At 47.8% G+C, this 22,260-nt stretch overlaps 1 protein-coding gene across 2 annotated transcripts in view; it reads right to left on the reverse strand.

The window, feature by feature from the left end:
- The window catches only part of GNPAT (glyceronephosphate O-acyltransferase), a 355,670-nt gene that overhangs the window by 306,826 nt on the left and 26,584 nt on the right, over positions 1-22,260 (reverse strand). For both annotated transcript variants that reach the window (XM_073671501.1, XM_073671499.1), the window contains exons 3-4: positions 10,550-10,726; positions 10,305-10,434 (exon numbers count right to left, since the gene is read on the reverse strand). In XM_073671501.1, coding sequence (XP_073527602.1) covers positions 10,305-10,434; positions 10,550-10,726 — 307 coding nt within the window. The remainder of the gene's footprint in view (positions 1-10,304; positions 10,435-10,549; positions 10,727-22,260) is intronic.

The raw sequence follows: 22,260 nt of genomic DNA on the forward strand, positions 1-22,260 counted from the left end.
ACACCTACCCCATCCAAGGAGAAAGGATCAGGGAAGTCTAAGAGATGTGCCATATGTAACAAAAAGCTTGGCGACTCCGGCATGCCTCTATGTACAACCTGCACCTCAAAGATCGTTAGGGAAGAAAGATTTACCCTTCTAACCGAAATGAGATCTATGATTAGAGAGGAGGTGCAGGCTTCGGTTTCCAGCCTAATTCCCGCTCCTACAACTCAGCCGGGTCCCCGTGCCAAACGACCCAGGTGGGAAATGGAAGCAAGTTCTGAGGAAGATGTTCTGCCCCTTTCCTCTGATCCAGAGGAAGAAGGGGAGATGGTGTCAGATACTCCAGAGACAGGCAAAAGATATCCATTTTATTTTTAAATAAGGATAAACTCCTGAAGGCTGTAAGAAGCACTATGCAGGTAGAAGAAACCCAGAAGAATCAGACGATACAGGATGAGATGTTTGGCGGGTTGCGGATTCAGAGACAGTCTTTCCGGTAAACCACCATATTCGAGAGATGATCCTAGAGGAGTGGGAAGAAGCAAAGAAAAGGCTGGTGGTGCCCCGAGATTTCAGGCTCCGACTCCCCTTTGAGCCAGAGGACATCAAGACCTGAGAAGAGGGTTCCAAAAAAAGGGAATTAGTCCTACCGGTAATTGGGTTTCCAGGAGTCCAGCCTGACAGCACACCAGGAGGTAGTCCTTCATGTCCGACTAGGGGCAGGAACACACGAGAGGTTAAAAGGCCCCTCCCCACCCTCCATCGCCAGTGTTTTTCCCAAGTACCACACCAGGATGGATGCAACACAATTTTATTGAAACTACCGATACATGTTAAATGCTCACATGCTCTGGCTATTCAAAAAGGGGAAGGGAATATAAGGGTGCTGTCAGGCTGGATTCCTAGAAACCCAATTACCGGTAGGACTAATTCCCTTTTTCCAGGACATCCCTCCTGACAGCACACCAGGAGAAATACCAACTAAATGGACCTAGGGAGGGACTACAGCCTGGAGTACTTTCCTCCCAAAGGCTGTCTGCTGATTGGACAACAAATTTAGTCTATAATGCTTACAAAATGTATTCAACCCTGACCAGGTTGCTGAATTACATATCTGCTCTGAGGAAGCTCCAGCTCTCTCTGCCCATGAGGTGGAAATGGATCTGGTGGAGTGGGCCCTTATGCCTTCTGGCACTAACATCCCTCTAGAAACAGAAGCATGGGAAATGGCCGCTTTGATCCATCTGGCCAAAGTCAATTTTGATGCAGTCTTTCCTTTGTTCTTCCCCCAGAACTGGACAAACAAACTAGAGTCTTTCCTCCACTCTTTTGTGGCGTCTAGATAGCGGAGAACCGATCGCCTGACATCCACCGAGTGCAAGTTCTGTTCTCCTGGGTTTCCTGGCCGATCGCAGAAGGCAGGCAAAATGATCTCCCTATTCAGGTTGGAGTCCGACACCACCTTGGGTAAAAAAGAAGGATCTAGTCTAAGGATTAGGCGGTCGTCCAAAATCTGCATATAAGGGAATAATACCGAGAGGGCCTGAAATTCCCCCAGTCGCCTAGCCGAAGTTATGGCCACCAAGAACACGGTTTTAATTGACAGTGACTTGATACTAATATCCTGCAGGGGTTCAAAGGGGCTTTTACATAGGGCGTTTAGCACTAAATTTAAGTCCCACGGAGCCACCCTTTCCCTTATAAAGGGCCTCAATCTACCCACTGCTTTCGAGAATCTGGACACCCACGGATGTTTAGCCAACGGATAGTCTAAGTATGACCTTAAGGCCGAAATCTGGACTCTAAGCGTGCTGGGACTTAGTCCCTTGTCATACCCTGCCTGGAGAAATTCTAAGACTTCTGGAACTGATGGGGCCCGAGCCTCTATTAATGTGTTCCAGTATATCGAACAGAACTTCTTCCATACTTTTGAATAAATGGCCGTTATCACTGGTTTCCTACTTGCCTGGAGGGTTGTGATGACCCTATCAGAGAGGCCCCTGGACCTCAAGATCAACCTTTCAGGATACAGGCCGACAGCTGAAGCCACTCCACCGCAGGATGCTTCAGAGGTCCCTGAGACAGAAGGTCGTGTCGCAGCGGGAGAGGGAAGTGATCTTCTGCTGTTATCCGCATCCAGAGGGGGAACCAGCTTCTTTTTGGCCAGAAGGGAACCACTGCAATCACTGTGGCCCCGTCCTCCCAAATCTTCCGTAGCATCCTTGGTATTAAGGGCATGGGAGGGAAGGCGTAAGCTAGTGGCATATCCCAGGTCTGGGACAACGCGTCGACCCCCGCTAGATTGTCCTCTGGGTACCTGGAAAAGAATTTTAGGGTTTTCGTATTTTTCATTGAGGCAAAAAGGTCTATTGAAGGGGTCCCCCATCTTTTTATTAATTTAAGAAAAACTTCTTTGTGAAGTTCCCACTCTGATGGGTCTATCCTTTCCTTGCTCAGGAAGTCTGCCACCTGATTTTGGGAGCCCCTGAGATGAAGAGCTGAGATGGAGGAAAAAGTCTTTTCTGCCCAAGCGAAAATTTCCTCTGCTATCATCTGGAGCTATGTATGTTTTGGTCCTCCCTGATGTTGAAGGAAGGCTACCGTGGTGGAATTGTCCGAGAGAACCCTTACGTGCTTGCCTGCTAGTAGTGACTGACACCTCTGTAGGGACTCCCAAACTGCTCTTAGCTCTCTGTAATTTGAGGACCGGTGTCTGATTTCCTGAGACCAAGCCCCCTGTATGTATCAGCCCTCTACATGGGCCCCCCAACCCCACTGGCTTGTGTCCGTGGTAAGGGTAATATAAGGGGATTCTATCCACTGGACTCCTCTTCTCAGATTTAAAGGGGAAACCCACCAGGCTAGGGAGCTTTTTAAGACTGGAGCTAAAGGCATCTTTTTGTCCAGGCCTGACTGACGTTTGTCCCAAGCGAAGCTGATTTCCTTCTGAAGAACTCTGGAATGTGCCTGACACCACCTTACACAGGGAATGCACGATGTCATGGTCCCCAGAATACTCATAGCTTCCCTGACCGTTACTTCCCTCTTTCTGCGAAAGGAACCAAATTTTTTTACTATGTCCCGAGCTTTCTTTGGAGGGAGACTGGACAAGCCCTGGAGCGAATCTAATAGCACTCCCAAGAATATTTTCTGGTTGCTTGGAGCTAGGTCTGGTTTCTCTAAATTTAGAACCCACCCCAAGTCTGACAATAGTCGCCTTACCCGACGCTGATGAAGAATTAATTGCGCGTCTGAATCTGCTACTAGAAGGAAGTCGTCTAGGTAGGGAATTAGGACTATGCCCTCTCTCCTTAGATGGGAGACTACTTCCGACATTATTTTGGTGACGATACGGGGGTGCCGATGACAGGCCGAATGGAAGACATTGGAACTGATAGAGGCTTACGCCACCTTTCCCTCTTGTTGCAAACCTGAGGTATCTCGGTCTTGAAGGGTGTATGGGAATATGATAATACGCCTGCTTCAAATCCAAGGTACACATCACCGCGTCTTTGGGTATCAGAGGTATCACCGATCTTATTGACTCCATCCTGAACCTCTTGTACTTTACCCACTGGTTCAGAGGTCTGAGATTTATAATTGTCCTGTACTCTCCCGATGGCTTTTTTATGGAGAACAGTCTGGAATAATGGCCCCTGTATCTCTCTGAACAAGGAACTGGTGCTATTGCTCCATCCTAGAGGAGTTGCTTGATGTCTATTTCCAGCCTTTTGAAGGCTGCTGCTGAACTGGCTTCCGTGATCTGAAAACGTCAGGGGGGGAAACGGAAAAAACTCTATCTTGTATCCGTGTTCTATAAGCTGTAAAATCCACTGATTTTGGGTTATACTCTGCCAACTTCCTAGGAAATGCTGCAGCCTTCCCCCCACTGGTCCGGCGTCATTGACGCGTCTGCCTCTGACTAGGTCCGGGCAAGTCTCTGCGGCCTCTGCCACCCTTTGGGTAGCTCTATCTACCCTCCTTACCCTTCCCTCTATAACTCTGGGACTGGGTGGGGCGGCTCCTTCGAAAGGAAAAGGGACGTCTAGGTCGTCCCTCCGGAATCCCCGTCTTACTATCGGCCGCCTTTTGCAGAATGCTGTCTAGTACCGGCCCAAAAACCTGTAGGCCAGAAAAGGGGATAGCACAAAGTTTGTTTTTGGACTGCATATCGCCTGTCCAGGACCTCAGCCAGAGTGCCCTACGGGCTGAATTTGACAGCGCATCATTCCTTGCCGCGAACCGGACCGATTCTGCTAACGCATCCGCCATGAAATTTACTGCCATCCTGACCATGTATAACACCTCGGCTATATCTTCCCTAGAACCACTCTGTGCCAGTTTGGCTTCCAGGTCCTCCAACCATAAACCTGATGATCTGGAAACGGACGTGGCCGCAATATTGGTCTTGATGATTGCCTTTTAAGTAGACCATCCACTTTTTTGTCCATTGGATCATTTAGACTCGCATCCTCAAAAGGGATTGTTGTCTTCTTGGAAACTCAGGCTACTGGTAAGTCAATCTTTGGCACTTCCTCCCAAATTCTGGACTCCTCCGATTCGAAGGGAAGAAGGGACCTAAACTCCCCCGGAACTGATAAACATTTTTCCGCGTTCTTCCATTCCTCCAGAATCATGGATCTGATGAGCTTATTAACCGGAAAACATCTACTTTTCCTTGCCTGTAGCCCACTAAACATCTGATCCTGGATGGACTGAGCTACCTGCGGCTGTTCAATGTTCATAGTATTGAGTACTGTCTGTAATAGCTCCTCTGTGTCAGCCGAGGAGAAGGTAAATCAAAATCCAGCTCCCTGGACTGGTCTGAACCATAGGCTCCTTCTTCCTCTTCCGAAGAGACTATGAAATCCTGCCTGGGCTTTTTGCAGGGAGGTTCGCCTGTAGAGTCCTGTGCTGCTAACAGGGTGGACACCGAAGACTGCACTTCCTCTTTAATCATCGCCTTTACTTTGGCTCTAAATGTGGCCTGCTCCTCTGCCATAACTTTCGCTATACAGTCCTTGCACAGCTGTTTATTATATGTGTCCGGCAGCCTGGTATTACAGGTTGGGCACTTAGCCCTCTTCTTAGAATCTGATCCCTTTGGGGTCCCTTTATCCTATGGACAATATTAGACACAGGCAGACTGTCAGGATAACTTACAGGAGCTCAGTGACAAAAGGGGGCCTTATAGCTGCCTCACTTACGTGACCCAGGGAGATGGCCGTGGAATCCGTGTGTTCTGCGGGGCTAACCTCCATAGCTTACCCTAGGTGTAGTGCCTACACGACAGACACATATGGACAGTTTTTACCTGTCTGCCGTCATCGCCATCTTCTCCAGACCTCTCCTTCTTGCTGACCTCTGAACCGGAAGTGCGTTCCAGGGTGGAACGCACGCCACAGCCGCGTCACGGGAAGTGCGCCGGCCGGCAGAGGCAGCGCGCCCAGAGCCCTCTGAGGAGGGAAGCGGCGCCTTCCAGGAGCTCTGCTCCACTGGGCTGGCTGAGGGACCGGGACGGGTTTCAGCCGGCAGCCTGTCTTGACAGCGGGAGGAGACAGGTATGAGAACCCCTCCGTCCCCTGGGCTGCTCCTATAGTATCCGCGCTGCTGCGCCGCTCATGTGCCTGTCCGACTAGGTACAGGAAAAACACTGGCGATGGAGGGTGGGGAGGGGCCTTTTAACCTCTCGTGTGTTCCTGATCCTAGTCGGACATGAAGGACTACCTCCTGGTGTGCTGTCAGGAGGGACGTCCTGGAAATTGATGTTCCAGTGGCTAAGGTAGCCAAAAAGACATATATTCCCTTTGAGGATTCATCAAGTCTAAAGACGCGATGGACCGGAAAGCGGACGGACTACTTAAAAGAGCTTGGGAAGCATCGGCGGCAACAATGAAGGCAAAAACAGCTGCCACTTCAGTGGCGAGATCCATGTATTTGTGGATCGACCAACTGGAGGAACACATCAGAAATAAGGACTCCTAGATAGGACATAATAGATTCTCTGCCATTGTTAAAATTGGCCACGGGGTTTATGGCGGACGCTTCGACTGCTTCAGTCAGGTTTGCGGCCCACAATAACTCTTTGTCTAATGCAGCCCGGTGGGCCATCTGGATGAAAACGTGGTCGGTGGATGTTCAATCAAAAAATAAATTATGTGCCATTCCATTTTCAGGTTTAAGGGTATTTGGGCCGATCCTAGAAGATATCTTGGAAAAAGCCTCCGATAATAAAAAGGGATTCCCTGAGGAAAAACCTAAAAAATTTTAGCCCTTTAAGAAATCCCGCCCGCCCCAGAGACAGGAGTATCGAGGGAAGGGAAAAACTGGAAGATGGAGCTACTCTAAAGAGGGTAGAGGTAGAGCCCCTCTCTTTGGTTCCAGTTCTGAGTCCAAAAGGCAATGACGCCATGGACCCGGGGGGCATCTCAGTTACTTCGCCAAAAGTTGGGCAGGGATAACTAGGGACCCATGGGTTCTAAAGATAATTTCCCAGGGATATTCCCTAGAATTTATTCGACCGTCACCGGAAAGGTTCAGTATAACAGACGCCCACTGCCACTCTTTAAATTGTCCCATGTAGTCAGAGGTTCAGGACCTCCTGGCTTTGGAAGTCATAGTGCCGGTTCCCCTACAGGAGACTGGTCGAGGGCATTATTCAACATTGTTTACAATAAAGAAACCCTCGGGAAAATAGAGCACGATAATAAATTTAAAACCCCTGAACCACTGGATAAAGTACAAACGTTTCAGAATGGAGTCGATAAAAACAACCATCCCTTTAATAGACAAAGATGCATTCATGTGTACAATAGACTTAAAAGAATGCATATTACCATGTTCCCATTCACCTCCTGTGTCAAAAATACCTCCGTTTTGCAATAAGGGTTCAGGGAAAAACTTGCCACTTTCAGTTTCAGGGCCTTCCCTTTGGCCTAGCGTCAGCGCCGAGAGTCTTCACGAAGTTGATTTCGGAAGTGGTTGTCCTACCTGAGGAAAAAGGACATCATCATAGAGCCTTATCTGGACAACTTTCTTCTGATAGCCAGCTCAGAAAAAGAACTTCGGAGTCACCTGAGCATAACCGCCACGGCTCTTCAGGATTTAGGTTGGATTATCAACCAGTAAAAATCAAATTTGATGCCGGGAACCAAGAAGATATTTTTGGGAGTATTTCTGAACTCCGAAGCAAGAATATTTGTCTTACCAGAAGAGAAGCAGAGACGGTAAGGGACAGAGTCCAGGGATTTCTAAAAGGTCGGAAATCCATCAGGATGGCTGTGAAGGTACTGGGCACCCTAACATCTTTCTTCCCCTGTGTCCGCTGGAGCCAGTTCCACTCAAGGGATCTCCAGAGAGCAGCTTTATCTGGCTGGGACAGAAGGCAGATAACCTTAGACAGAGAGATCTGCTTATCCCCAAGAGTAAAGAGATCTCTAATTTGGTGGTTGAAACCAGTAAATCTGAAGAAAGGGATCCCGCGGATAACATCCCCTTGAGTCACCATTACTACCGACGCAAGCAGGTCAGGATGGGGAGCACATCTACAAGGAGAATTTCTTCAGGGTACTTGGCCAACAGAAGTCCGGGTATGCTCATCCAATTACAGAGAGCTACACGCGATATGGGAAACGCTAAAGCGCACCCAAGCTCGGTTAAGAAATCAGCATGTGAATATCTCATCAGACAACATGACAGTAGTTTCCTTCCTAAGGCACCAGGGGCGCTCAAGGCACCCGGCGCTCCAGGACCTAGCCACAAGGATTTTTTCCTGGGCGGAAAGAACGATCTGGTCCATTTCGGCGGTCCACCTAGCAGGAACCAGGAACATAACGGCGGACTATCTAAGCAGACAGGAGATCTTACCAACAGAATGGGAGCTAAACAACGAGGTGTTCCGGCAGTTGTGTGTCCGTTGGGGATTTCCCCAAATAGACCTTTTTGCAACGAGGAAAAAACGCAAAGGTCAAAAGGTTCTTTTCTCTAAGTCCAGCAGACAGACCAGAGGGCGTGCACGCCTTAAATCACAGCTGGTGTCTGAGTCCAGCCTATGCACTTCCTCCTGTAGCATTGATATCACGGACTAACTAAGCACTTTTTCAGAGCCTTCGTACTGCCAGTAATGTGGAAGCCCCTATATTTTCATTGACAAATGACGGACCTGAGTGGGGACTTGCTTTTTTTGTGGATTGAGTTGAAGCTTTTATTGGGAACATTTTACATAACATTTTGGATCACATTTATCCTGCGCGCTATGTTGAGTACTTACATTGGGATTTCCATGTAAATCTCCAAATGATGCGATTCAGATGAAACCCCTGAGGGATCCATTCACTATAATGAGGCAGCAGAGTTACTCTAGACTCCGACTGGCGTCTGGTCAGGGTCGTCCTTCTTTTCAGAGGTGCACAAAACTGGCGGACCGCGATTTTATGCTCACCTAAAAAGACAGACACCACTGGATCATAGGCCAGACGGAGTTCACAGTGTCTCCACCTGGGTCATTCTAGGGTATCTTCCACTGAGGGTTCCATCTGAATCAAGTATTTCAGAGATTTACACGGAAACTCCAATGTAAGCACTCAGCACGGGATAAATGTGAGCTGAGTCTTACTGCGAGGTTTATGAGACAGAATGAACAAATCAACAGCAGACAAAGAATTTGTTTTATTTATTCTTTACGTTGTTCCTCATGCAGTATAAGTAATTAACAACTTTATTCTTCAGGTTGGTGCGATTCCGGCAATACCAGATTTATATTGGGATTTGATGTTAAACTGCTGCCATACACTAAAAGATGCTATTTTTTTTGCAAAATAAAGTTTTTGCATTGCCACACTTTGACAGCAGAAATATAGAAACATTATAGCTCTCAAAGTTCTGTGAGGGCTTGTTTTTTGAAGGACGAGTTGACATTTTTTTATTGCCACTATTTTAAGCACATAACAATTAACTTTTTGATCGCATTTTTTTCCACTTTTTTTTGGCGGTATAATGTAAAAGCTTAGTTTTGTTGCCACATTTTTTAGTATTTATTTTTTACGTAGGAAGGGGTTAAATAGTATGACCATTTTATAGGTTGGGTCATTCTGGCCGTGGGGATGTGTATATTTTGTTTTTGTTTTTTTTACATAAATATACTTAATTTATTGATTTAATATTTTATGTTTTTATAACTTTATTTCACTTTTTTTACCTAGTCCCTCTATGGGACTTTAACTTATCAGTCTGATTGCTGGTATAATGCATTGTATTATACTAGTCAGTGCTGCACTGACAAAAGCCTCTTAGACCATGATCTCAGCATGGTCTAACTGGCTTGTCCCCTTAGCTGACTGACCCGGAGGTTGCCGATCTAAAGGGAAATGGAGCAACCTCCCTGCCTTCTAAATGCTGCGATTGCTATCAATTGTGGCATTTTGGGGGGGTTAAATGGCCCTGGTCTGGGTGGGAACTACTCCTGGCAGTGACAGCCGAGGCTCGACTTTCACTAAAGCCGAGCTCCCAGCGACGAACGTGTGGACACTTACTCCTGTGCCTTCATGATCGCCATTACTCACTTTACGTCATTAAGTGGGAACCCCTTCCCGACCATGACGTAAACTTACGTCAAAGTTCGAAGTATTTTCATAAATACTGTTTTTTAATTCGTTTTATTTAAAAACTAGGAAAAGGGCAAGCGAGTTACACTTTTAATTACAATTTTTTTCAATACTCTTCTGAGAATTTTTTTTTTTTTCACTTTATTTATTAATCCTTGAAGGGAACCTGAACCTGCATACTCATATTACACTATGCTATATTCATATTGCATTGCTCATATCATAAACTGCAATGCCAAAACATTGCAATATAAAATACAATATGTAGTCTCTTATGAAGTTCAGTCTATATCTAAACTTGAGAGGAGTACCAAGATGGCATCAGCAGGTTCTACAGTGGGCCCCTGGCGGCCATGGTAACCCACAAAACCTCCATAATTGGGTCATCGCGGACTGATGGGAGCCGAAGAACATTTGCACCAGTGATTGCGCTAGCAGTGACAGAGGCTAGCGCCAATCGCTGCTGTTACAGGCAGATGCTAGATGTATATCACAGCCGGCCTCTGAGCTGTACAGAGTGGGCTCAGCTATTGAGTCTGCTCCATACATGTGAAGCCTGACATACAATTACATCAAGGTGCGCAAAGGGGTAAAAGAGGTAATCCATTCTGTTGCCGATATAGAAAAAAAAAAGGGATTTGATAAGAAGTTGTGTACATCCATCTAACACACATATAAATGTTAGTGACACAGCACACCAGTCAGATATGTACTTACCCATTCCAGAAGCAATAACTGGAAGTGCCAGATCATATGTGTACAGTATATATGACATCAGCAAAAAGTCAATGTAGCTCCGATGACTGGGCAGCAGCACCACTGGATGTTCTTGAATAGCTTGACCCAACTGCAGAATTACATAATAAAAGGACACATTTTATTCAATTAGAAGTTTGGATGTGCTCTTAAAGTGTGTAATTCCCCTCTCCCATTTGTCATTGCTGTGATCTTTCCTTACTCACTCTCTGTATGCCTTCATCATTGACACAAACTTTATGGAAAAGCCTTTTGAAGATCTTGCTCAGGGTGACCGCAAACATTCTGATTGCAACCAGATTTAAGTTTTGACCCATTTCATCAAGAATCCCAGTTGCTTGATCCTGAAGAACAACAAGTGAATCTCCAGATTCCAAACTAATCTGCAGGCAAACAATGCAAGAAATGTGAATACGCACTACACAAGAGTAATTTCAGGTAACCTTTGTTCCCCAAAAGTGTGTTTGCGTATCCCGCCATGAACACGCATGCTCAAGAAATACATATGTAACATCAACATTACTATTCACACAAAAAGAAAAGTCAGCTCACCTATTCGGTGTGTGGAGCAATCAGTGGCTCGCAAGGATACAGCCAGAGCAGCCAGGGAGGAATCAGGAAAGAAAAAACTGATCCAGCGAATCATGGCCATAATTAAGACTCAGTGTCGAAACGCATAGGTCGTTATCTTTGCACAGTTGTACCTTGCCTATAACACCCAATGGAGCAATTTTTTTTTTTTTCAAATATGGCTATTAAAAGCTAAGCTTTATTTCCTTTCCACATGCCTGTTTCAACTGGATCAATTCTTTTTTCCTTTTCCCTGACCAATATTACTATGTGGCAATATTGATCCACAAGATAAACAATCAACTATGTATAATATGTAGCTCTTAGAATACACACTAAAAAATCTCAATAATGACATCACTTTACTACTTAACCCCTTAATGACGGAGCCAATTATGTCCTTAATGACCAGGCCAAATTTTACAATTCTGACCACTGTCACTTTATGAGGTAATAACTTTGGAACGCTTTAACAGATCCCGCTGATTCTGAGACTGATTTTTGACATATGGTACTTCATGATAGTGATAAAATTTCTTCAATATGACTTGCGCTTACTCATGAAAAAACAGAAATGTGGCAAAAATGTAGAAAATTTTGCAATTTTCATGCCCTTAAATCAGAGAGATATGTCACACAAAATAGTTAATAAATAACATTTCCCACATGTCTACTTTACATCAGCACAATTTTTGAAACAATTTTTTTTTTGTTATGAAGTTAAGGGTTAAAATTTGACCACCAATTTGTCATTTTTCCAACAAAATTTATAAAACCTTTTTTTTTTTTTTTTTTTTTTTTTTGAAGTGACTTTGAGGGGTCTACATGACGGAATATACCCAAAAGTGACACTATTATAAAAATTGCACCCCTCAAAGTGCTCAAAACCATATTCAAGAAGTTTATGAAGCACCTGAAGTGTTAATAGGAACTGAAGCAACATGGAAGGAAAAAAAATGAACATTTAGCTTTTTTTCACAAAACGTTTACTTCAGACCCAATTTTTTTTATTTTCACAAAAAATGGACCACAAAATTTGTTGCGCAATTTCTCCTGGGCACGCTGATATCCCATATGTGGGGGAAAACTACTATTTGGATGCTCTGCATGGCTCGGAAGAGAAGGAGCGCCATTAGACTTTTTGAATGTAAAATTTGCTTGAATAATTAGCGGACGCCATGTCGTGTTTGGGGAGCCCCTGATGTGCCTAAACAGTGGAAAACTCCCACAAGTGACACCATTTTGGAAACTAGACCCTTCAGGGAAACAGGAGAAAATAAACCCCCAAATTTGTTGTGCAATTGCTCCTTGAGTGCGGACATACCCTATATGGAGGAGAAACCTATTGTTTAGGAGCACGGCAGGGATTGGTAAGGAAGGAGTGACGTTTGGAACGTAGATTTTGATGGAATGGTTTGAGGGTGTCATGTCACATTTGGAGAGCCCCTGATGTGCCTAAACAGTGGAAAACCCAGACGAGTTACCCCATTTTGGAAACTACATCCCTTTAGGATTTTATCCAGGGGTATAGTGAGCATTTTGAAGCTACAGATACTGCACAGAATTTGATAACATTAGGTCATATTGCAAATTTTCATTTTTTTTTCACAGAAATGTACACTGTGTTCCAACTTATTATGCAAATAATATTTTCTCAGATTTTCCCAAATTACCTATATGAATTGCAGTCATTGTAATTTTCCAGTCAAATAACTATTAGAATACAATTGAAAGGTTTTTGTACAAACTGCCTATGATAACAGTATATTTTTAAAAAAATAAAACACTCAAACTGCACTCAAAATGCATGTTCCAAATTATTATGCACAGCAGAGTTTTCAACCTTTCAATTTTAATAAAGAACAAAAAAAGACGGATTTTGGTAAGACCTTACCTGTAAAATCCTTTTCAGCGAAGGAAGGAAGGGAGACACAGACCCATTACTAGTGGTAGGCGGAGCCCCACAGGATAGTTCACCTCAGATTTATAAAAAGTGACGACCGGCCCCTCCAGCTTAGGCTCCTCCTACTCCCATGTTCCTCAGTCCGTACACAAGCTAAGGAAGAGCAGACAACACCAGCGGAACAACACAACCCCTTCCGAAAATTCAGAAATGTGAGAGAACAGGTTATGCATATAACAGAAAAAACACACAGTCCCAGGCACTACTCACTGGACCTGACAACTGCGATGAGATGGCAATGCTGGAACAGAGCCCTAGCGCGCCGACCTCCGCCCAGATGACCGCCATCAGAGAGGAGTCGCGCCGCATCTGGAAAACAATAATGCACTTCTGCCATGGGAGGGTGCTGTGTCTCCCTTCCTTCCTTCGCTGAAAAGGATTTTACAAGTAAGGTCTTACCAAAATCCGTCTTTCAGCAGCAGAATGGAAGGAAGGGAAACACAGACATTACTAGTGGGACGTCCCAAAGCAGTCCAGAAATTAAGGGTGGGAAAAAAAACAACAGAGGCAGATTCCCAACAACTTAGATAAATGCGCAACCAGCGCTAAACACAAGTTAAAGAGATAACCTAAACTACAGCCGCCTGCAGGACCCTACGTCCTAAGGCCGCATCAGCGGAAGCACTGACGTCCACCTTATAAAACTTTGTAAAAGTGTGGACGGAGCGCCAGGTAGCCGCCCGGTAGAGCTGAGCTGCCGAGGCCCCTTGATGAAAAGCCCACGATGAACCCACAGCTCTCGTGGAGTGAGCTCGAATCTTAATTGGGCAAGGCTCGTCCTTAAGTCAGTAAGCCTCTAAAATGGCCGACCGAATCCATCGAGCTATAGTGTCCTTGGAAGCTCATTGACCACGACGACGACCTGCTGGAATCACTAAAAGGGAGTCCGACTTCTGAAAACCTTGAATAATAGATAAATAGAACTTTAAAGCCCGCACTAAATCCAATGTGTGCAAGGCCCGTTCCTTCGCATTCCTCGGTTCTGGACAGAGCGAGGGCAACACAATATCCTGGTTAACATGAAATTGTGACACCACCTTAGGTAGAAAGTCGCCCCGTGAGCGAAGCACTACGCGATCCGGGTGAAACTCCAGAAAAGGAGGCGAGCAAGAAAGAGCCGCCAACTCAGAAACCCTTCTGAAAGAGGTGACCGCCACCAGGAAGGTAACCTTCCAGGAAAGCAATGAAAGGCTAACAGAGTCCATAGGCTCAAAAGGCCCATGTTGAAGAGCCTCCAAGACAAGATTGAGCCGCCAAGGAGTCACAAGTGCCTTCCGCGGCGGAAACGGACGGGTTACCCCGCGAAAAAAGGAACGTACGTCCCTAAGCGAGGCGATAGCCTTCCGAAACAGCAAGGATAGAGCGGAAACCTGACCCTTCAGGGTGCTAACTGCCAAACCCTTGTCCAGCCCATACTGCAAAAAGGCCAACAAATTGGGAATGGAAAAAATCCTGGGGTTCCTTGAAGAACCCGAACACCACGAGAAGAAGGCTTCCCAAGTCTTGTGATAAATCCTAGTGGTAGCAGGACCTCTGGCCGCTCGCAGAGTGGCAATGACTTCGGCTGAAAATCCTTGACGGGTCAAGATTTCGGTCTCAAGAGCCACGCCATCAAACGCAGAGACTTCAGGTCCGGATGACGAATGGGCCCTTGGGTTAACAGGTCCGGGCGAAGTGGAAGTGGAAGCGGAGGCGCTGCCAGAAGCGATACCAGCGTTGAGAACCACGTCCTCCTTGGCCAATCTGGGACCACCAACATAGCCGAGACTCTCTCCAGTTTGATCCGACGTAACACCAGAGGAAGTAAGGATATCGGCGGAAACACATAGATCAGCTCGAATTGGTCCCACGGAGCCACTAGAGCATCCACCGCCACAGCCTCCGGGTCCTTGTACCTGGACATGAACGTCGGTAACCTGGCGTTGAACCTGGATGCCATCAAATCCACTTGGGGAGTTCCCCAACGGGAGCACAGCAATGCAAAAACTTTCGGATGAAGACTCCATTCTCCGGGATCCACCTTCTCGCGACTGAGGAAGTCCGCCGTGATATTCTGAACTCCTGGGATGTGAATCGCGGAGATGGCTGGAACCCTGGCCTCGGCCCATACCATGATCCGAGAGACCTCCATCATTAGCCTGGAGCTCCTCGTCCCACCTTGATGGTTGATATACGCGGCCGCCGTCGCGTTGTCTGTCTGCACTCGGACTGGCAGACCGCTTAAAGGGACCGTCCAGTGTTGGAAGCAAAGGAAAATCGCCCTCAACTCCAGGATGTTGATCGGCAGGACAGACTCTTCTGACGACCATACTCCCTGAACCCAGAGATCGTTCCAGACCCCCCCCCAGCCCGTCAGACTGGCATCGGTGGTTATGACCGACCACCGCGGAAGGAGGAAGGACTTCCCCTGGGATAACGCTTCTGGATGTAACCACCATCCTAGAGACTCTCGCACCCTGTGTGAGATGATGACACTGCGATCCAGCGAAGCCTGCGATCGATCCCAACGGGTCAGAATGAGCATTTGGAGACCCCTGGAATGAAATTGAGCAAAGGGGACAGCCTCCATTGACGCCACCATCAAACCCAGAAGGTGCATACACCTTCGAAGGGACATTGCTGTCGAAGACTTCATAACCCGTACATGTTGACGTAGACTTGCTTGCTTGTCCGGAGGCAAGTACACCACTGCCCGTACCGTGTCGAAGTGCATCCCCAAAAACAGGATTGACTGCGACGGTTCCAGAGATGACTTCTTCCAATTGACTAGCCATCCGAAGTCCTCCAGGAGCTGAAGGGATAGATTGCGAGCCCTCACCGCCTCCTCCTCTGTGGATGCCACAATCAAAAGGTCGTCCAGGTAGGGAAGAATTGTAACCCCCTGCCTTCGAAGGATCGCCATGAGAGGTGCCAGAATTTTTGTAAAAACTCTGGGCGCTGAGGCCAACCCGAATGGCAGGGCCACAAACTGGTAATGGTCCTGACCTCTGGCAAAACGTAGGAAGCGCTGGTGGGCCCTTCCGATGGGAATATGCAAATAAGCGTCGCGAATGTCGATTGACACTAAAAAATTGTTCTGCGACAGAGCCGCCACAACCGAGCGAAGCGACTCCATGCGGAATTTCCGGGTCCGGACATGCAGATTCAATTTTTTGAGATCCAGAATGGGGCGAAATTTGTCCTCCTTTTTGGGGACCACAAAGAGGTTGGAATAAAACCCCCTTCCCCAGTCCTCCGGCGGAACCGGCACCACCACACCATTCTGCAGAAGGGAATCGACCTCCCGCCGTAGAGCGGCAGCTAGCTCGGGCTCTGACGGAATGCGAGATTGGCAAAATCTGTCCGGGGGCCGAGAAAGAAACTCTATGAAATAGCCTGCCGACACAACCCGCATCACCCAGGCGTCTGAAACGTGGGACGCCCAAGTCGACTCGAATTGGAGCAGGCGACCCCCCACTCGAGGACCCTCGAGTGAGACCCTGGCGTCAGTCCGCCTTAGCGGGCTTTTTGTCAGCTTCCCGTTTGTCTTGACGGAAGTTCTGTTTCCAGGGAGTGCAGGATTTCTGAGAGGTCTTTTTTCCTGAAAACGAGGGACGACCCGATTCCCAAGAGGGCTGACCGAACCGTCCTCTGGGCCGAAAGGGCCGCCGACTACTACCGGCACTAGACTTGCCAGACGCAGAAGCCACGGCTCTTCGCTGCGGTAAGGCCGTTTCTTTTGCCTTGGCCTTAGCAATCAGTTCCGTGAGGTCAGACCCAAACAGCTGACCACCCATGTAAGCTAAACACAGCAAACCTTGCTTGGAAACCGCGTCTCCGGTCCACTGCTTAAGCCACAGTGCTCTTCTGACTGTGACAGCCGAGGATTGCGCCCTGGACAGCAGTGACGTATTATCTAGAACTGCATCTCTGCCATATCGTGCTGCCTCTTCCAACAACCTGAAAAGCCCTTCTACCTCGGATAGCGGGGATCCATCTTGCCACGCCGTCCGTAGGCGGTCCAACCACCTCAGGGAAGCTTCACCAGCACACATGGCTCCTAACGCCGCTCTGAATCCATGACCCGCGGCCTCGTAGATGGATTTAGCCGCCATCTCCGTTTTTCTATCCAGCGGATCCTGCAGACTCGCCTTCCCTTTAACAGGAAGTAATGAAGATTTGCTAAGCTGGGATAAAGGGACATCCACTTCAGGAGAAGGAATCCAATTAGCAATCGACTCCGTAGAACACGGATACAGTGCCTCAAAAAACCGTGTCCCCTGAAAACGTTTATCCGGACACAGGCGTTCCTTCTCCACTGCCCCATCAAGTTCATCCAGAGATGGTAACGTTGACCGCGACCTATGCGACTCCTGAAACAGCCGGGCCGACTTACCAGGGCGTCTAGTTACCTCCTCCGGTAACTGTAACGCCTCCCTCATAGCTCCAATAAAAGCATCCACACGGCCCAAAAGAGAGGCAGAGCGCCCCTGCCGATCCTCTTTATACGAATCGGACATCTCCCCAGCAGAGCTTGAAGGGGAACCCTCCATATCAGAGATCTCCGAGTCGCTGCGCGGGGAGGACAGTACCGGCCTGTGCCGCTTCCTGCCATGAGAAGACAGTTGGGATCTAGCTGACACCCAATGACCTAGAAGGTCAGACAGGCTATCAATAGAACGAGTGAGAGCCTCCATTTTAACATCACTGAGCCCCCCGACCTGCGCTGCACTTGACGCCGTCGAGGACTCCTGCGAGTCAGATACGCGAGACTGATCCTGTAGCGGACCTGGGAGACGGTCCGCGCCTCCTGGACCCTGATCTGACATGCCCTCACACAGTATATAGCAGGCTTAAACCTGTCAGTAACTAGGACAGTGTGGCTTCTAAAAGGAAAGAAACGAACGCTGAAGGGTTAAAGCTCTTAAAGAGAGAGCTACCCCAGCTGTCCCACAATTAAGGGTTAACCGCCTCCAGGGGGTTAATGCAGCAGACTCCCCACAACCTCTGCTAAATGCAAGAGGTGTGCGAGTCCCAGACAAAAAACCTCTATATGAGGTAGTAGCTGCAGGGCAGCACAGTCTGCCACCTAATTGTGCCGCAGAAAGGTGCCCTGCGTTGTGGGGGTGAGGAGGTTAAGCTTCTGCCCTGACAGGCAGAAGCGACTCACCCAGCTGGCCGCGGTGCAGTGTTCCTTCGGTTCTGACGGGAGGAGAGGAGAGTGAGGAGCCGGAGGAGGCCGTCAGCAATGGCCGCCGCGCAGAGAGAGAGAGAAGCCGGAAGGGGAGGGACAGGAGAAAGCGCGCGCTCAGAGCGCTACCTGCCCGCGAAAAGACCGGGAAGGCGCGAAGCCACGCCCCCCGCCGGCATTCAAAAAAGCGCGCGACTCCTCCGCTCTCCGCTCCTGCCCCGCTTCACATGTCCTGCAGGGATCCACCTGCGGACAAAAAACACACAGTCACCAACAGAACACATGTAACAGCGGCCGCCGCAGCAGCCGCTGAAGCACTCAAACACATTTACCAATGCGGAGTACTCACCCAGCTGAGCGCCACAGGGACCCCTAGGGATTTGTGGCTCTGTGGCCCTTAGCTTCCCCCCAGGGCGGAGCGCGCAGGGACCCCAATGGCGCGGTTTGCGTCTCCACCGGGAAGCGTCCCTCATCCCCCGGGGCCGGCAGGGTTCTGCAGGGACCACCATAAAGGGTATGCAGATCCGCCAGGGGAGGGGTGGGGGTCCAGCAGCGCTGAGACCCCTGAGACCTCTAGACCACGAGGGGTCCAAGTCTCCGTCCGATAAAAATAAAAAAATTTCTGAGGAGCTGCTCCCGCAGCGACTATCCTCTGCGACCTCAAATTTTAGACTGGGGAGCTGGAGTAGGAGGAGCCCAAGCTGGAGGGGCCGGTCAACACTTTTTTGTAATCTGAGGTGTTCTATCCTGTGTGGGCTCCGCCTACCCACTAGTAATGTCTGTGTCTCCTTTCCTTCCATTCTGTTGCTGAAAAGGAATCTTCTGCCTTAAAGGGCAGAAGTGACTCACCAGCTGGCCGAGGTGACTGCTCTTCCCGGTGTCTGGTGTAGAGAGCGGGGAGCAGGGAGCAGGAGGTTGCACGAGGTAATGGACGCCGGCAGAAGGACCTGGAAGAAGAAGGAGCTGGGTCAGCTCCAGCGCGCGCTTTCCTGGAGCTTACTGCCTGAGGCTAAGATGACAGGCAGCAGAGAGGCGCGAAGCCACGCCCCCGGCCGCTGCATACTAACGGAGCCCGCGCTCCTCCGTCCCTGCTCCCCTGCCACAGAGAATTACACAAACGCCTGCAGCGGTGATATCCTGCAAGGACAAAAACTGAAGTCACCACTTGAAACAGTAACAGCGGCTGCCGTCGCAGCAGCTGAAGCACTCAAACCTTGGAGCACTTACCCAGCTGAGCGCCACAGGGACCCCCAGGGATGTGTGGCGCCATGGCCCTTTGCTCCCCCCCACGGCGGAGCACGCAGGGACCCCCAGAGGCGGTGTGCGTCTCCGCCAGGAAGCGCCCTGTATCCCCCGGGGCCGGCAGGCTTCTGCGGGGACCTCCTTAGGGGGTACGCAGATCTGCCAGGGGAGGGTCAGGGGTCCCTGAAGCGCCGAGACCCCCTGAGACCTGTAGACCACGGGTCCAGGTCTCCAGATAAAAATAAAAAATTCTTCTGAGGAGCTGCAAAGGCAGCGACTATCCTCTGCGACCTCAAATTTTAGACTGAAGGACATGGGAGTAGGAGCCTAAGCTGGAGGGGCCGGTCATCACTTTTTCTAATCTGAGGTGAACTATCCTGTGGGGCTCCGCCTACCCAGTAGTAATGGATCTGTGTCTCCCTTCCTTCCCTTCTGCTGCTGAAATGGTTATTTCTGAAATTATAAGCATTAGCAGGTTATTACAAACTGAAATCAAACAGAACTTTCAACTCAAAACTTTATTCTAGGTGATGTTACATTTGCACATAGGACCGCTTGTTCGAAAGGAGCTTCTGAACTCTCTCGTCCATTGAATTTGTCAGGTTTTGGATGGTTTCTGCTTTAATTGTTTTGCATGAGGACAGAATACCCTCCCAGAGCTGTTGCTTAGATGTGAACTGCTTCCCGCCATCATAGACACTCCTTTTGATGATGCTCCAGAGGTTCTCAATGGGGTTGAGGTCAGGGGAGCATGGGTGCCACACCATAAGTTTGTCCCCTTTTATGCCCATAGCAGCCAGAGATGCAGATGTGTTATGTGCAGCATGAGAGGGGGCATTCAGATGGATGGAGTGGAGGATGGCTGGTTGATGGGCACCCCATGCAAACACGGCTACGGTGCTAACAAGGAGGAGGTGGAGTAATGTTTTGGGCTGGAATCATGGGGAGAGAGATTGTCAGCCCTTTTAGGATCCCTGAAGGGGTAAAGATGAACTCCATAATGTATGTTGAGTTTCTCAAACAGCACTTCCTGCCATGGTTCAAGAAGAAGAACAGTGCATTCCGCAGCAAGATCATTTTCATGCATAATAATGCCCCGTCTCATGCTGCACATAACACATCTGCATCTCTGGCTGCTATGGGCATAAAAGGGGACAAACTTATGGTGTGGCACCCATGCTCCCCTGACCTCAACCCCATTGAGAACCTCTGGAGCATCATCAAAAGGAGTGTCTATGATGGCGGGAAGCAGTTCTGGGAGGGTATTCTGTCCTCATGCAAAACAATTGAAGCAGAAACCATCCAAAACCTGACAAATTCAATAGACGAGAGAGTTCAGAAGCTCCTTTCGAACAAGGGGTCCTATGTGCAAATGTAACATCACCTAGAATAAAGTTTTGAGTTGAAAACTGTTTGATTTCAGTTTGTAATAACCTGCTAATGCTTATAATTTCAAAAATGACCATTTTTTTGTTCTTTATTAAAATGGAAAGGTTGAAAACTCTGCTGTGCATAATAATTTGGAACATGCATTTTGAGTGCAGTTTGAGTGTTTTATTTTTTTAAAAATATACTGTTATCATAGGCAGTTTGTACAAAAACCTTTCAATTGTATTCTAATAGTTATTTGACTGGAAAATTACAATGACTGCAATTCATATAGGTAATTTGGGAAAATCTGAGAAAATATTACTTGCATAATAATTTGGAACACAGTGTAGTTTTAGCCCCAAATTTGTAATTTTTACAATGGACAATAGAAGAAAACAGACCCAGAATTTTTTATGCCATTTCTCCAGAACAAGATGATGCCTCATATGGCATCAGAAATTATTGTTAGGTCACACATCAGGGCTGAGGACGGAGCACTATTGGGCTTTTGGAGCATAGATTTTGGTAGAATACCCCAAAAGTGACCCCATTGTAGAAATTACACAACTCAATGAATTCATCTACGGTTGCAGTGACTATTATGTAACATCTATGCCAGGCTTTATTCTGGAAAATTGCAAATAAGCCAGTTTAGTGCCCATAAATTGTGCCCCCATAAAGTGTAGTGCCCCCATATATTGTAGCAGCCCAATACATTTCTCCTAGTAACACACATCCCTTAAATTGTTAAGTGTTCTCCCCACTACAATAATGCCAAACATGTAGCCGCTTACTGCGGTTTAGGCACAGTGGGGCTCAGAAGGAGGGGGACATTTTGATTTGGGAGCGCAGAATTCACTAGAATTTATTTGAGGGAGTGGGAGCTGTTCCTTTTCCAGAGTCTTTGTTCCACTACCAACGTGGGACCCCTACAGTTCCATTGACAGATGACGGACCTGAGAGGCGGCTGGTTTTGTGAGGGATAAATTAGGGGTTTTATTGATAACATTTTGGAGTACATCATTTTCGATTGTTTCCAGAATAAGACTGGATCACCTTCTTGTGTTCTACGCTGAGCACTTACGTCTGAGTTTCCGTGTAAATCCCACAAAAATGTGATTCAGACGAAACCCCCAATGGAACCACCCACCACAAAGAGACAGATGGAGACACTTTGGAGTCTGCTTGACGTCTGCTCCGGTGGGCTCCATCTTTTTAGGCGTGAACAGATCTCTGGTCGTCCACCCTTGTGCGCTAAAAAAAAAAAAAAAAAAAAGCCTAAAATGATGGGACGCCGTTGGAGCATAGACCACCCCAAAGCGACTCCATCAGCCTCATAAGTGAGTGGCTCCATCTGGGTTTTTTGTCTGAATTGCAGTTTTGATGAGTTTACACGAACACCTCGACATAAGCGCTCAGCGGAGAGCGCAGGATAAATGTGAGCCGAGCCTTATTCTGATTTTTTTGGAGGTAGAATGAAGAAATAGAAGTACAAGAACGGTCCTTATTTTCATTTTGTCATTTGTCGTATGGTATAAGTGATTGGGCGTATTTATTCATCGGGTCGGTGCGATTACAGAAATACAAGATTTATATGTTTT

The sequence above is a fragment of the Phyllobates terribilis genome, unplaced genomic scaffold (genome assembly GCF_046119375.1).
Source record: "Phyllobates terribilis strain yellow unplaced genomic scaffold, ASM4611937v1 Scaffold_3__8_contigs__length_932513732, whole genome shotgun sequence".
Lineage (NCBI taxonomy): Eukaryota > Metazoa > Chordata > Amphibia > Anura > Dendrobatidae > Phyllobates > Phyllobates terribilis.